Source organism: Nerophis ophidion, linkage group LG09 (assembly GCF_033978795.1).
Source record: "Nerophis ophidion isolate RoL-2023_Sa linkage group LG09, RoL_Noph_v1.0, whole genome shotgun sequence".
NCBI classification, from domain to species: domain Eukaryota; kingdom Metazoa; phylum Chordata; class Actinopteri; order Syngnathiformes; family Syngnathidae; genus Nerophis; species Nerophis ophidion.
Window position 1 is genome coordinate 42,339,364 of NC_084619.1, and position 16,913 is coordinate 42,356,276.

General features: G+C 40.4%; 1 protein-coding gene across 11 annotated transcripts in view; it reads right to left on the bottom strand.

Moving 5' to 3' along the window:
* The window catches only part of LOC133559336 (cytosolic purine 5'-nucleotidase-like), a 104,301-nt gene that overhangs the window by 43,702 nt on the left and 43,686 nt on the right, over positions 1-16,913 (bottom strand). For 10 of the 11 annotated variants that reach the window (XM_061911006.1, XM_061911007.1, XM_061911005.1 and 7 more), the window contains 2 exons: positions 8,856-8,949; positions 8,727-8,780 (listed from right to left, as the gene is read on the bottom strand). In XM_061911006.1, the coding sequence (XP_061766990.1) occupies positions 8,727-8,780; positions 8,856-8,949 (148 nt within the window). Of the gene's footprint in view, positions 1-8,726; positions 8,781-8,855; positions 8,950-16,509; positions 16,666-16,913 lie in introns of those variants that run through there. The other variant, XM_061911013.1, reaches the window with a different exon arrangement.

Consider the following 16,913-nt stretch of genomic DNA (forward strand, 5'->3'; position numbering starts at 1 on the left):
ATATATATTGTTGTTTAGATAAATTACATAAATGTTGATGGGTGTTTGTTTGTGGTTTACAGATACTAACTGCACCTAATATAACCCAATATGCACCATTAAAGTTGGAAGAGTCCAAATGATGACCGTGTGTTCTCTGACTGGAACTCCAACGTGGTCAATATCCAAAAAAAACAGTCAAAGAGTTTAATACTCAACAAAGGTCCTTTGAGCCGGATGTAATTGGCTACAATGGATATGTCATCAGAGGATGAATCTGCTTCTCCATTTCATCCTGTTGTACGAGACTGATCGGTGAGGAAACGCCGTACCCCAAAACATCTTGAAGACTACATCCTTGCCTATAATGTGCAGCGACCTGCCCTTTCCTCCACCACTGCCGAGATGGAGGAGCAGAGAGGAGCAGCGGCCGCAGCGAACAGTAGCCAAGCAGATGCATTGCTTCAAAAAGATGACGGAGTAACCTCACATCGTGCCACGTCAGTCAAAATGCTGAATGTTTCTTCACTCAGGAAACTAATGGAATCAGTATCAGTAAAGGAAAAGGAGAAGACGGATGAAATTACTCAACTTACTGCTAAATGTGAGTGCAGACAACGGCGAGGACAACAGCTGATGGAACACATATCTTCCTTCCTCATGGAAGAAGAAATGGATGGAAATGACCTTCATAATGAGCCTTCACCAGCACAACCTCCTTCAGTAAGCGACAGTTGTGCTGCAATTTTCATTTCACATACTCACTCACCGGAAGCAGTAACAAAGCAGCTGAACTTTGTAAAGAATCCACTTGGGGGATGTATAACAGCAAGCACATATTCAGTGTCAGGCAATGAAACTAATAAAGTGGACATCATTCCCGCAGCTGCACGTGAGAAAGCTGGTTCCCCACTTCTTACATTAACATAAGCATTCACACCACAATGCCCAAGCTCCCCTTCCTCTGTTGCTTCATATAGAATGGCGTTGCCTGCTGTACATAAGGAACAACTCCCCAGCAAAGACACATGTTTACTACAACTCAAGGGCCCTCCTCAGCACTGTGGCAAATCCGGAGAATGCATCCAACCAGCCGATCATCAACTCACTACAGCAACCTGGGCACCTGCAGTTACTTCTTACAACCCCCTGAATGGGCTCCGTCATCCCTTTCCACCTGCAATACCCGACGCTCACTGAGGTGCAAACGTATCTCATCACCTCGAAGGGCTCACAGCAGTAACAACACCTCAGTACCCATTATACACTTCACCACTAGAGGGTAGCATGCCCACAGTCTATCAGCCACAGATGCTGTCAAGTCCCAATGTTCCCCCATTACCCACTAACTTGTCACAACGCTCAACATATGGTGTATCACAACGCTCAACTTACGGGGTGGCACAACCTAAAATTCCAGATTTTACTGCAGATAGTGAAAGAGAGTTCGCTAACCTCAAGCTTGCTCTTTGTAACCTACTCGAACCCCATACAGACTTAAGTGAGAATTACAAATATCATGTGCTACTTGAACATCTCAAGTTTCCAGAAGCACAAATGATAGGTCAGTTGTGCCGCCACCTTCCATACCCATATACAGCCACCATGCAAGCTTTGCAGTTCCAGTATGGACAGCCACATAAGCTTGCTCAAAGCGAAATAGCAGCCATTCTGACCTCCCCAGATGTCAAGCCGACTGATGCCCGCACCTTTCAGATTTTTGCTCTGCGTGTCCATCTCCTAGTAAGCATGCTGCTCTCCTTAGAGGGACCACAAGGCATGGAACTGAACTGCTGCTCACATGTCGATCGCCTACTTAGCAAGCTGCCAAAGTACAACAGAGATGGGTTCATCGAGCATCTACAGTTACAAGGCAAATTAAATGGCACAAGTCTAAACCCCTACAACCTGCAGGACCTAAATGGGTGGCTTCAAGGTAAAGCACAACAGCAGCGCCTCTCCAGCAGATTGGTGCAACGCTATCAACAGGAGAAGCCCTCGGGGAACACAACAGAAAAAGGTCCCTTCAGGGTCAAAGGTCAAGCTACAGCTCTATATCTTGGAGCAGCGCCTACACGACAGGGTGCCTCTATTAAGCACACGCTTGCTGGGACCAACAAAACTAACAAAATGCATTGTCTCTTCTGCAATAGCAAGGAACACTATATTAGTCGCTGTCAACAGATCAGAAAACGTTCTGCGGCGCACTTCGATAAATGGATAGTAGAAGAAGCACGATGCCGGAGATGTGCACGTGCTCATGCACCTGACGTATGTACTCTCAAGAAGTCCTGCAGCGACTGCAATGGTATCCACCTCCAAGTTCTCCACAATGTAGCTCAAAGGTATACTGAAGACACCCAGATGACTTCCACAGAGTCGTGTCCATTTGACTCCCAGCATCACCTCAAGTAGAGTGCTCCTGAAAGTTGTCCCTGTACTGCTGCACCATAATTCAAAATCAATGGAGACATTTGCTGTCTTAGATGATGGGGCTCACTGAACTAAGATTTTACCTGACGCAGCATAACATCTATACTTGCCTGGCCAACATGAAATTCTTGCCCTGCGCACCGTGTGCACAGACCTTACCCACCTCCAGGGTTTAACAGTTGACTTTGACATCTCCCCTATAAAGGACCCGGGGAAACGGTACAAAGTGCAAGGTGCGTTTACTGCACAAGGTCTGGATCTGATGAACCAGACTTACCCAGTTCAGAGACTTCAGAGGAAGTATACACATCTACTGTACGTGGGATTTTGTTGCAACCTTTCTCCAATGCACGCCCCCTAGTGTTAATCTGGTCAGACAATGTGCACTTGATCACTGCCACGAACCCAATCCGCCAGGGAAATAACGGAGGACCCATAGCCATCCACACAGCACTTGGATGGACTTTACAAGGGGTGGAGGAAAGAACACAAGAACAAAGCTCAACACAATTGTGTCTATTTACCACACTTGCCACTCTCAATGACATCTTGTTTCGTAATGTGGAAAAGTTATGGCAACTTGATGTTTTGCCTTTCAGGAATGAAAAGATTGTTGTCCGCTCTCGTGAAGATCAGGAAGCAATCACCCTATTGGAGACAAGAATTCGGCGAGTCGACATAGAGGGTGTCCAGCGCTATGCAACACCCCTCCTAAGAAAGAAAGATATGCCTAAATTCAACAGTTCCATATCCACCGTTATGGCTCACTTAAGAAGCACAGAGAAAAGGCTCTAGAAGAATCCATAGAAAGTCACTTCCTTTTCTGTTGAGATCACTAAGCTCATTCAAGCAGGGTATGTCAAGAAGCTCTCGCATGAAGAGACAGAACAGCAGGGGCATCACTAGACCTAATACTGTACTGGGGCACAAATAATTTATGTGAGCATGCAAAGCGCGCAAGCAAAAACATTTTTAGCACTTATTTATCATAAAAAATACATAAATAGTGCTTAAAACTATGAAATCATATCAGATTATGTTGTATGGATCTTTGATCAACCACCTGAAATTAACTAATGCATTTGACCTACTTGTGCACTTTTTTACTCCAGACTTCTAAACTGCTACTGGTAAAAGCAAAAAGGAAGAGCAATGAATCTTTTTGAAATATATATTGCAGTAATCATCTGCGAATTTAGCATCTACAAAAGTAAAACAAAAAATAAAGCACCCCTACATCTCTGGGTCCTTTTATATTATTTAATTTCCATTTATGGCAATGTGGCTAATCCTATATCAGATACACAAAACTATAAAATATACACAAAACAATAAAGCCACAGTAGTAGAATAAATGAACAACTGTTGTGTGTCTGTTCAGGGAATCATTTTCTGAGAAGTAAACTGTAACGTCTCGTTTTCATTTTTGCAAAGTAGTCAATCACTCTGGACAGACATGGAAATATTACAGTAACTGTTATACAGTTGACCCGTGGTTCCCAACTGCTGGGTCGTGACATAAAAGTGGATTGTGTGTCATTTTCAGTGAGTCGCAGTCACATGTGTGCATGAAAAAAAAAAAAGTTTAGGGCAACAAAACAAAACCAACAAAACCAGATATTTTTAGCCATTTTCCTAGTGACTATTAGTGAGTATTTTAGCAAAAGGCAAACCGACTAACAAGTTGGAGGAGGACTCAGGACAGACATGGAAATATATTTTTTAAAAATCTAAATGGGGCAACAAAACCCGATATTTTCAGCCATCTTTCTGAAAACAAATACAGAAATGTTACTATTTTTTCTGGAAACAAAACCAAATGCTTTAGCTGTAGCCATTTTTCTGGTGACAAAACAACATTATTTTAGTCAAAGTCACACCAATTAACAAGACAAGACTACCGTGCTATTTTTCTGTGAAATAAACTTGAATGATTTAAAAATTTGTCTCACGACTTGATGATATGGAAAAATGTTTTTCTTCCTGAAGATAAACCATTTCAGAAGCACTAACTCACACAGGCTTACTCCAAATCATCATTGATGCAGAACCAGCAGACAATAACCAACATTATGTTTCATGTTCATTGGAAATTCCCCCGACAGCTTGTACAGCAAATGAATATGTTTGTCTTGATACAAGGAATAACGTTAGATAACTTAGCATCAACTTAAGACAATGATGTTGCCTAGCTAGCTAGGACTTCACTTACATGTCTCATTCCTCGCTTCTTCTCTGCTGCGGGCGAATACCTTTCTTAAATCCATCTAGGATTTACAGTTTGAGTCAAATCAAAATCAAAATATTGTAATTAACAAATTGTTGTTGGCTAACGTCACCTACCTCACGCAGTCATTCGAATCCCCCCCCCCCCCCCCTCTCTCAACCGAAGTCTCGATCCACACGTGAATAAATTACCATATTAAGTAGTCATGTGCTCACTGTTTCGTGGAGTGAATACAGTAGCAATCAATTACCATACTAAGTAGTATGTGCGCTGTTGTTTATGTTATGTAGACTTAAAACTCTGAAGCGTTTTTTTTTATCGGTGAAATTTTTACTGGGGCACTGCAGATCAACAGTGAGGCACGTGCCCCACTGAAATATGTCTGGCGACGCCCCTGCAGAACTGTCCAATGAAGCCTGGTATCTTCCCTATCATCTTGTGTTCCATAACGAGAAGGCAAGACTTGTCTTCAACTGCTCGTTTCGACATCAGGGAGTGTCTGTCAATGACCAACTCCTCCCTGGGCCTACACCGGGACCATCATTGTTAGGTGTTCTTCTTTGGTTCAGACAGCACCCGGTAGCTGTAAGTGGAGATATCCGAGCAATGTTTTATCAGGGCCGTCTTCTCCCTGAAGATAGACCACTCTTTTGGTTTATCCGGAAAGATTTGCGCAGCGAAAACCCACCAGACGTTTATGAATGGCAAATGCTTCCATTCGGAACGACATGCAGCCCGTGCTGTGCAATATTTGCTCTGCAGCAACTCGCTCGGAGTCACCAACACAGCCATCCAGGACTTCTTAAATTTGTGGAGCAAAGTTTCTATGTGGATAATTGCTTAAAGAGTTTCACCGACATATCTGAGGCTGCACAGGAGGTGACTCAGCTGCGCAAACTGATGGAAGAAGGAGGATTTGACCTCCAACAATGGGCAAGTAACCAACCAGAGGTGTTAGCCCAAGTCCCTACTGAAGGAAGATCGACTACCACAGAGCAGTGGCTAAGCCAGAACCGAGTTGAGCCACAAGAGCCTGCTTTAGTCCTAAGTTGGAACTGTGCTACCGACACCCTTGGCTATCAATGTAGAAACATTGAACATACTATATTGACCATGAGGACTGCATATCAGGAGCTAGCCAGTCAGTATGACCCCTGGGGTTTATAGTACCATATACGACCCGTGCCAAGGTTTTCATCCAGCAGTTATGGTCCAAGCAGAGAAGCTGGGATGACTCAGACTCACCACGAGCCCTGCAGGAGGCCTGGAAGCAGTGGGAGAGTGAACTCCAACATCTAGATAAATTATCCATACCACGTTGCTACACACCAATCCCAAACACTGGTCCCGAGTATGATCTCCACATCTTTTGTGATGCCTCTGAACGAGCATATGGGGCAGTTGCTTATGTCAGACTACAGACTAAAGATGTCATTCTCACTTCGTTCGTTATGGCAAGATCAAGGGTAACTCCGAAAAGGCAACAATCCATGCCTCGCTTGGAGCTTTGTGCAGCATTAGCTGGAGCTCAGCTTGCCAAGGTTTTGAAGACAGAGATGACTCTCCCTCTTAGGACGACCCTGTGGTCGGATTCCACCACTGTCCTGGAGTGGCTCCAGTCGGACTCTTGTCGCTTCAAGGTCTTTGTTGGAACGCGTGTCTCAGAAATACAGGAGCTGACTTATCGACAATCCTGGCGTTATGTTGACACTCACAACAATCCTGCTGATGACATCACCAGGGGGAAACCATTTCTGGAACTTGCGGCAGATAGGTGCTGGAGTCAAGGACCCCCATTTCTCAGGCAAAGTGCGGGATACTGGCCAAAAAGACCAGAGAAAGATTCAACCCTGACTTTGTCCGAACTAAAGAGCATCACCTTCTGTGGTCTTGCAGTAGTGCAAAGCGACAATAATATTCCGGATGCCTCTCTATTCAATACCTGGAAAGAATTAGTAAAAGTCACTCAGCAGTCGGGACAGGAAGCACCAGGAGGTTCGACACACAGTCAGACAATAAGCTCCCTAGAAGCTGAGTTTCTGTTGCTAAGAAGATGTCAAGTTGAAACCTTTCCCGCAGACATCATATCTCTTAAAACACAGATCTCAGTGTCAGCTAAGAGTCGTCTGGTGTGCCTCTCCCCTGAGTGGGACTCAACTACAGGGTTAATTCGAGTTGGGGGTAGGCTGTGACGACTCTAGGACCTGGACCTAGAAGAGATCCATCCTATTGTGCTGGACCCAAAACATCAGATAACTAAACTCCTCATCAAGGACATGGACGAACGTCTTCTGCACCCAGGTACAGAGCGAGTCTATGCAGAACTTCGGAGACATTACTGGATTTTACGAGGAGGACAAGCTGTCAAGCACCATCAGCACAGTTGCCCATCTTGTCAACGCTGGAGAGCTCAACCGACGGTCCCAAAGATGGCAGATCTGCTACCGCAACGCCTCAGACCCTTCCATTCAACAGGTGTGGATTGTTTTGGACCTTATCTGGTAGAAGTGGGCAGAACATCAGAGAAACGGTGTGGTGTCATTTTTAAGTGTCTTACAACTCGAGCAGTTCACATCGAGCTCCTCAACTCCATGGATGTCGATGCATTCCTTCTCGCTCTACGTCGGTTCATTGCCAGGAGGGAAAGACCAAGAGAGGTACTGTCAGATTGTGAGACCAACTTCTGAGGAGCCGAAAGAGATCTCAGGACAGTGTTTGCAGGGATGGAACCTCAACTAAGACAGGCAACTGACAGAATATCAGATTGACTTCAAATTCAACCTTCCAAATGCCCCTCATTTTGGTGGGGCATGGCAACGGGAAATTAGATCCATCAAGGCCAGTTTCCAAGTCGCTCTAGTTTTTGACGATGTGAGTATGTAATTATTATATAAGAATCTTCTCGTCTTGACCAAAAAGCTCAGATTCCACAGCCCCAACCAAACCTGCTCTGTTGGCATTGGTCATGCATCCAGGGTGGACATTGTTCAACATGTTTGCTTTCTTGTTAAGGTAAGGGGGAGTGTTGGTTTAATGTTAGTTAACTCGTAGTAAAACATTAAACATGTGTTTTTAATAAAATATATTTTCTTGAATGTTGGTTTAATAGTCGTAACACTCATATGAGTTGTTAGGTTGAATGTTGGTTAACTAGTAGTGTCACATTCACTGTGTAGTATTCTTCTTAAACAAGGTATTCAAATGGAATGATGGTTTAATGATAGGGATGGCATGGCACGGTTGGAAGAGTGGCTGTGCCAGCAACCTGAGGGTTCCTAGTTCAATCCCCAGCTTCTACCAACCTAGTCAAGTCCATTGTGTACTTGAGCAAGACACTTCACCCTTGTTCCTGTTGGGTCTTGGTTTGCACCTTGCATGGCAGCTCCCGCCATCAGTGTGTGAATGTGTGTGTGAATGGGTGAATGTGGAAATAGTGTCAAAGCGCTTTGAGTACCTTTAAGGTAGAAAAGCAATATACAAGTATAACTCATTTACCATTTAACTGGTAGTGTAACATAAAATGTATTTACTGTTTAAATTAGTTAACATTCAACAAAGAGTTACTTAGTTGATTTTTGGTTAAATACTAGTGACGGTTAAATTAGTTTTAAAGTTCAATATTAGTAAACTGGTATTGACAAATTCAAGTAGTGTTTTTTATTGATGAGTTATTTAGTTGAATGTTGGTTAACTAGTAGTAATACATTAAACTTGTTGTGTTGTTTTTAAATTAGCTATTCCGTTAAATGTTTATTTCCCCATTGTGGGATAAATAAAAGGTCTATCCTATCCTATTAAACTTTTCTTTTTAAATGAGTTCTACTAGTAGAAGGACAATAAACTTGGGTTCTTTTTACATCAATTATTTAGTTCAATGGAAGTTAACAAGTATTTTCACATTCACCATGTTGTGTTGTTTTTAAATGATGTGTTTTAATGGAATGATGGATAACTATAAAAATTAAACTTGTTGTGTACTTTTTAAATTAGTTATTTAGTTACTATACAATATGAACATGAACATGTGTTAACTTTTGATCAATTCACATTGTTCGCTGAAAAATTGTCTGGTCTTTTTTGTACTCACATCTTTTACTACATATTTCTCCAGGTTTTCAACAGTCTTTTCTTTTAAGGACCCCTATGAAAACAAAAGTGAAAGTAAGCAATTTGCCAAGATAACAATGAAGTTCACTGTACAAAATTGCTAATCTACCTTGAAATGAACCCAATCCACAGCGTCTCGAACATCCTGGAACATGCTTTTATATGACATGAAAAGGTCGCCATCTTTAAAGCCCATCTCACAACTGTGAAAAGAAAACATATAATGAGACAATGTGGTGCAATTACAATACTTATGAGATATGAAAAAGTAGGACAACAAAATTTTGTGTTTAAAGGTCACAGTAAGAGCAGTTTTGCTTCCTTGAGAGGCCACCAAAAAGGGGGGACTTTTGAGACATAGGCTATGTTCATATTGCATCTTTTTTGTTTAATCCAATTCTCTTTATGTAGCCCTTTACATTACTAAGGTTTTTGTTTTATAGTGTTAACAGAATAAGTCACTGCGCACAAAACATGACGTTTATGAAATGGTTCCAATTCTAGTGTAAATCCTGGTGTATTTGTGGAAATTTCAAGCATATTGTGCAAAGTCCACATTTTTTTAATCAAATTATTTGGCATAGGAGATTAAAAAGGGAGATGGCAAGAAATTTGGCACTTCCAGCTTGTAAGCATTTACTTCAATGTGTGTTCTGAGGAGCGTGTGGACGAGCAGTCGGAGTCAGGAGTTGTTGGAGACTGACGCGACTTCGAAACAGGCCTGGAGTTTTGTCATTTTAGGGTCAAAGCCACTTGGCATTTGGTCTCATTAAGCTTTTGTCAAATTTCAGGGCAGGAAGGCCATCAAAAAAAAAAAAAAGATTTTAAGTCCACGGTCATAATTGATGTAGCTTAAAGGTTAAGGACGATAGTATATATATATATATATATATATATATATATATATATATATATATATATATATATATATATATATATATATATATATATATATATAGAAAACAGTGTCTGTTTAAAATGTGAAAAATATGTCAATACACATTGGGAAGGAGTCAATACACATTTTAAACAGATCACTGTTTAAAATGTGTGCAAAAACATGCACCTGGGGATAATACATATATGTATATGTAAAAACATATACACCACCAGAATATATTTACCTAAATGTACAATAACGGTATATTCTTTGTAACACAGTAAATACAAAGAGGTAATTTTTAGTACTTAAGCAGAAGTTGAAGTCCATGGTACAACTGAAAATTGCTCCTTCACACTATGTCATTCTGTTTTGTACCTTTTTTTCCAATTTTCTGTAGTTTTCCATTGGGTTGGCTTCATAGTTTTTTTTTTGTAATTGTTTTAAAGCTTTTAAGTTGGCCATCCTAGCTCTAAAAATTATGCACATGGTTTTTATGTTAGTCCTCGCTTTGGATATTTGGAAAATGCCCCTTCCTCTGAAGTTGTAGCACGATTTCCTGGGATGAAACATTTCTTGGATACTGTACGGAAGCGTGTGGTTGTGTGCCTTATACATCACAAGTGCTATATCCAAATTGATGCAGTTTTAATTTGTTTAATTTAATGAAGCGTGGATTTGTGGGGGCACGATACTCGGCATGGTTAACTAATCTGATAGATTTCCTTTTTAATCAGAAAATTGGATGTATATTTTTTATAGGTGTTTCCCCATATTTCAATATAGTAAGCAAGGTATGGAAGTATGAAGGTATCATATAGCATTTGGAGAGCATTGTGATTAAGAAAAGCTCTGATTTTATGTATTATTGCAATTTGTTTTGGTAGTTGTTTTTTTTTGTTTTTTTAATAGTATGTATGCACTCTCCGATTTAGCTTAGTATTAATGTTGAGTCCTAAAACAATTATGACATGTACTCTTTCAACTGTTACCTCATTGATTTGGATTTGGAATTGTTGAATTACTTTTCTGTTTCCAAATACAATCACATTTTAATCAGCATTTTTTTCAAAGTCACTCTCAGTCTGTCTTCAATTTTTGAGTCAAATGAGTCAACTCAAACCACACCACAACAACAAAATCTTACTCGCCTACAGTACATTCAAAGTAGAACGTATACTGAAGAATGTGATTTACTTTGCATTCCACAATAAGAACGCTTCGAGTCATAGTACATTCAGAAAGAACCCACGCTTAGACTGAGTGTTCCTTTTGCCCACAATGACGATAACATGTTGGGGCTTTATAACATTTAGTGCACGGCCAGGAGTGTTTTCTTTATGCAGTTTTCATTCATGTTATACTAGCCTGGTCAAGTGGGTTAGAGAAAACTGGAAACCCACACACATCATCACATTGCTTTACTAAATATGAACAGTGTGTTACTTATTATATGCTGAGAGTTGAATGTCTTCTAATGCTTTCACAAATTAATACAACAACTTTTTTACCTTAACTAAACTCATCAGACTTCTTCATTTAGTGCACTGGGCTTTGAGGAGTGCATTGGATTTAACTCTTGTTTGGCCCGGTGAGGCTTTTTGTTGTATACCACTGTGCTGCGTGTGGGACCTCGGCGATTCATAAGAGGCAGAAAATTAAACCCATCAATGGTCAAAGAAGCCGTCATGACATGAAAATCGCGCAGTGAAAAATATAAATAAATAAATAAATAGGTTGTACTTGTATAGCGCTTTTCTACCTTCAAGGTAGTCAAAGCGCTTTGACACTACTTCCACATTTACCCATTCACACACTGATGGAGGGAGCTGCCATGCAAGGCGCTAACCAGCACCCATCAGGAGCCAGGGTGAAGTGTCTTGCTCAGGACACATCGGACGTGACGAGGTTGGTACTAGGTGGGGATTGAACCAGGGACCCTCGGGTTGCGCACGGCCACTCTACCACTGCGCCACGCAAATAGATGCGTCTGTTGGGGCATCACGGCAAATATCGCCTTCGCGTATATAATTTTTTGAGGGGCACACGGCCAAACAGAGGGGCAGTGAGAGCCATGGCCGTCGAGGGCGACGTTCAATTCCTGCCCTGCTTCTAAAACATGTTTTACCCTGTTGTCAAATTATTTTTTTCCGCTTTTTGATGACATGATATAGGTCTGCTGAACACGACCCATTTGTTAAGACTGCAAGTGCATTACAAACCCCGTTTCCGTATGAGTTGGGAAATTGTGTTAGATGTAAATATAAACGGAATACAATGATTTGAAAATCCTTTTCAACCCATATTCAGTTCAATGCACTACAAAGACAAGATATTTGATGTTCAAACTCATAAACATGATTTTTTTTTGCAAATAATAATTAACTTAAAATTTCATGGCTGCAACAAAGTAGTTGGGAAAGGACATGTTCGCCACTGTGTTACATCACCTTTTCTTTTAACAACACTCAATAAACGTTTGGGAACTGAGGAAACTAATTGTTGAAGCTTTAAAAGTGGAATTCTTTCTCATTCTTCTTTTAATGTCGAGCTTCAGTCGTTCAACATTCCGGGGTCTCCGCGGTCGTATTTTACTCTTTATAATGCGCCACACATTTTTAATGGGAGACAGGTCTGGACTGCAGGCGGACCAGAAAAGTACCCACACTCTTTTACTACGAAGCCATGCTGTTGTAACACATGGCTTGGCATTGTCTTGATGAAATAAGCAGGGGCGTCCATGATAATGTTGCTTGGATGACAACGTATGTTGCTCCAAAACCTATATGGACCTTTGAGTATTAATGCTGCCTTCACAGATGTGTAGGTTACCCATGCCTTGGGCACTAATGCACGCCCGTACCATCACAGATGCTGGCTTTTGAACTTTGCGCCTATAACAAACCGAATGCTTATTTTCCTCTTTGTTTTGGAGGACACCACATCCTCTGTTTCCAAATGTAATTTGAAATGTGGACTCGTCAGACCACGGAACACCTTTCCACTTTGCATCAGTCCATCTTTGATGAGCTCGGGCACAGCCAAGCCGGTGGCGTTTCAGGATATTGTTGATACCATGAATTGATTAACGTGGACCCCGACTTAAACAAGTTGAAAAACTTATTCGGGTGTTACCATTTAGTGGTCAATTGTACGGAATATGTACTGAACTGTGCAATCTACTAATAAAAGTATCAATCAATCAATCAATCAAATAAATGGGTTTGGCTTTGCATAGTAGAGTTTTAACTTGCACTTACAGATGTAGCGACCAACTGTAGTTACTGACAGTGGTTTTATGAAGTGTTCCTGAGCCCATGTGGTGATATCCTTTACACACTGATGTCGGTTTTTGATGCAGTACCGCTTGAGGGATCAAAAGTCTGTAATATCATCGCTTACGTGCAGTGATTTCTCCAGATTCTCTGAAATTTTTTATGATTTTACGGACCGTATATGGTAAAATCCACACCTGGGGGATAATACATATATATATGTAAAAACATATACACCACCAATAGCTCGTTGAGAAATGTTGTTCTAAAACAGTTCGACAATTTGCTTACAAAGTGGTGACCCTCACCCCATCCTTGTTTGTCAATTACTTAGGATTTCATGGAAGCTGCTTTTATACCCAATCATGGCACCCAAATGTTCCCAATTAGCCTGCACACCAGTGGGATGTTCAATATAAGTGTTTGATGAGCGTTCCTCAACTTTATCAGTATTTATTGCCACCTTTCCCAACTTCTTTGTCCTGTGTTGCTGGCATCAAATTCTAAAGTTAATGATTATTTGCAAAAAAAAAAAATGTTTATCAGTTTGAACATCTAATATGTTGTCTTCGTAGCATATTCAACTGAATATGGGTTGAAAATGATTTGCAAATCATTGTATTCCGTTTATATTTACATCTAACACAATTTCCCAACAAATGGAAACGGGGTTTGTAAATGCATTAGAGTTGTTTGTCCGAGAAATGAGTAAACAGGCATTTTATTTGTTTTCCTTTCTGTGCAATCAAAGTCAACATTTTCTGAACGAAATTATTGCGCATACAGTATGTAACAGGTTAAAATTGAGACACGATACATGTTTAAAAAAGTGAAAATATTAGACTTTCAAATGTGTTCAAATGAGAAGGAAAACGGATCATCCAAACAAGCATAAATTTAAAAAAATGTCAAAATGCTTTTCATTAAATAGTTGAGTTACAAAATATCAGGATTTTAAAATTTTTTATGTAAAAGTGGACTCAACTGTTCATTTTCATTGTGTAAATCTGCATGCAAATGTGTGATCTATAGTCATTTTGATCCACTGCGATCGATTGATTTGTCTCTGCCCACATACTGAAGGGCATTGCTAGTATTCCTCATTCCACTAAAGCCCTCAGTGAGGAAACACATAATCTTTATGATTTTTAAGATTATTGTTCCCCATTTCAGCTTTGTTGTTATTGTCAAAAATAACATGACTCTAATGTGTGAACGAAAAAAAAGAGCGTGGAGAAAGTTTTTGAGCTATTCATGTATGAAATAAAGTCGAGGAAGATTGTAAAACATTTCTAGGCCTCTGTTCAAGTAATTTAAAGTGCCTTGTGCTACAATTGCAAGTGATTTGCATATTAGATTTGATGTGTGCCAGTATTTTCAGTGTGACATACATACACAATAGTTTTTTTTTTTTAGTTAATATAGATCCACTATGGACTGGACTCTCACACTATTATTTTAGATTCACAATGGACTGGACTCTCACACTATTATGTTAGATTCACAATGGACTGGTCTCTCACACTATTATGTTAGATCCACTATGGACTGGACTTTCACACTATTATGTTAGATCCCCTATGAACTACACTCTCACACTATTATGTTAGATCCACACTGAACTGGACTCTATTATGTTAGATCCACTATGGACTGGACACTCACACTATTATGTTAGATCCACTATGGACTGGACTCTCACAATGTTATGCTAAATGCACTATGGACTGGACTCTCACAATATTATGCTAGATCCACTATGGACTGGATTCTCACAATATTATGCCAGATCCACTAAGGACTGGACTCTCACAATATTATGCTAGATCCACTATTGACTGGACTCTTACAATATTATGCTAGATCCACTATGGAATTATGCTAGAAGCTAGATCCACTATGGACTGGACTCTCACAATATTATGGTAGATCCACTGTGGACTGGACTCTCACAATATTATGCTAGATCCACTATGGACTGGACTCTCACAATATTATGCTAGATCCACTTCGGACTGGACTCTCACAATATATTGCTAGATCTACTATGGCCTGGACTCTCACAATATTATGTTAGATCGACTCGACGTCCATTACACCGGTCGCCCACATCTACCTCCAAGGTTTCTCATTGTCCCACTGGGTTGAGTTTTTCCTTGCCCTGATGTGGGATCTGAAGCGAGGATGTCGTTGTGGCTTGTGCAGCCCTTTGAGACACTTTTGATTTAGGGCAATATAAGTAAACACTGATTGATTGATTGATTAATATAGTACCATTAAATGTATGAAGCTAAACTAAAAACTAAGAGGCGTTTTTGGTGTAATTTAAAAAAGGTTTATACTCTCCAAAGCTACTTATTTTCTGTAAATGAAGTGTTTGTTTATATGCCGTCTTTTGAATCAAAGATCCCGCTGAAACGCTTAGTGAGGAAACATATCACTTTTGTCATTATTGTTCCCCATTTCAGGGGCGTAACACATAGTAAATTAAGAAAAAAGAGGGCCAACATTATGGCTCTCGCAGTTGGTGGGGCATTTCGATATCTGCTCCAAAGAGCGTGTGGGCGACCAGCCGGACACAGGAGTAGTGGGACATTGATGTGAGTTCTTGAAACATATTATTTTCGCCTGTATTCTGCTCATTTGTCAACTATTTATTTTGAAACCGTCTAGGTTAATGGAGAAATATGACGCTTTTCCGGTTTTCATAAATTTCACAGTCCTTAACACTGAAGGTAATTCTTACTTTCTTTTCAGCCGCATGCGGTAACAGGAGACTCACGTGTTTTAAAAATACATTACCATTAGTTGAGGCAGAGGCAGTTTGGCGTTTGAGAGCATGTGTTTATTATGAAAATACAAATGAGATCACGTGTGAGTGTGAACTGAGATTGCAATCATTTAGCTATTTTTAGTGCAGACCAAGTGTCAATGTTGTGATTTGTGTGTGTGTAAAACAAATCTGTGCTTGTGTTCAACTCTGTGTGAAAGAGGAACCCTCGTTTGGCTTGGTTTTTATCTTACACAAGACTTTTGCTACACTTCTACTGTGGCAGATCCCTGTGTGCAACAATATATTTGTGTAAAAAAGATATGTCTCTAAGTTCACGTTCCTTTTCCATAGGGATGTAATGATAAACAGCAGTAATGATCAACGCGGTAAAACTCCCGACGGTTAGTATTACCGTTGTAAATTAAAATGATCGAAAAACCGAGATTGATAAATGCACTTTGATGAACCAATGTATGTATGAATGAAAACAAGAGGCATTAATGTATTTCCTAGGGGTGTAATGGTACGTGTATTTGTATTGAACCGTTTCGGTACAGGGGTTTCGGTTCGGTTCGGAGGCATACCGAACGACACGGACATATTAAGTAGCGCAACGCAAGTTGTGTAAACAATGCACACCGAGGCACCATGAATTGATTTACGTGGACCCCGACTTGAACAAGTTTAATAACTTATTCGGGTGTAACCATTTTGTGGTCAATTGTACTGAATATGTACTGTACTGTACAATCTACTGATAAAAGTTTCAATGAATCAAAAAAACAACAACACACAGCATGCCAGCAACGACTGGGCTATGATAGACTGACCACACCTCCTCTTTTCACGGGATATGTCCTCTTTGCGGAGCTGTCCAGGTAGAGTTTCTTAAATGCCTCTAATGTTCGGCATTTTAAGTTAGGGTTGCGTGTATTTTCAATGTAGGTTCAGGATTAAGAAGGGGTTGAAAACTTAAAAAAAAGTGGTGCGCGCAGCAACTTTCGTAAGGGAGGGGCAGGGACAGAGAGAGCGAGAGAGTTATGATATACGCGCATGCGTCGCCAGGCTCTGCTTTTTACCCATAGATTTATCAGATTTAATTTTTCATTATCTATAGCAGGTGTGTCAAAAGTGTGCCCCGGAAGCCATTTGCGGGCCACGACTAATGTTTCAAAGGCCCACGGCACATTCTAAAAAAACTAATAAAATAAACAAAAACATAAACAAAAGTAAAACAAA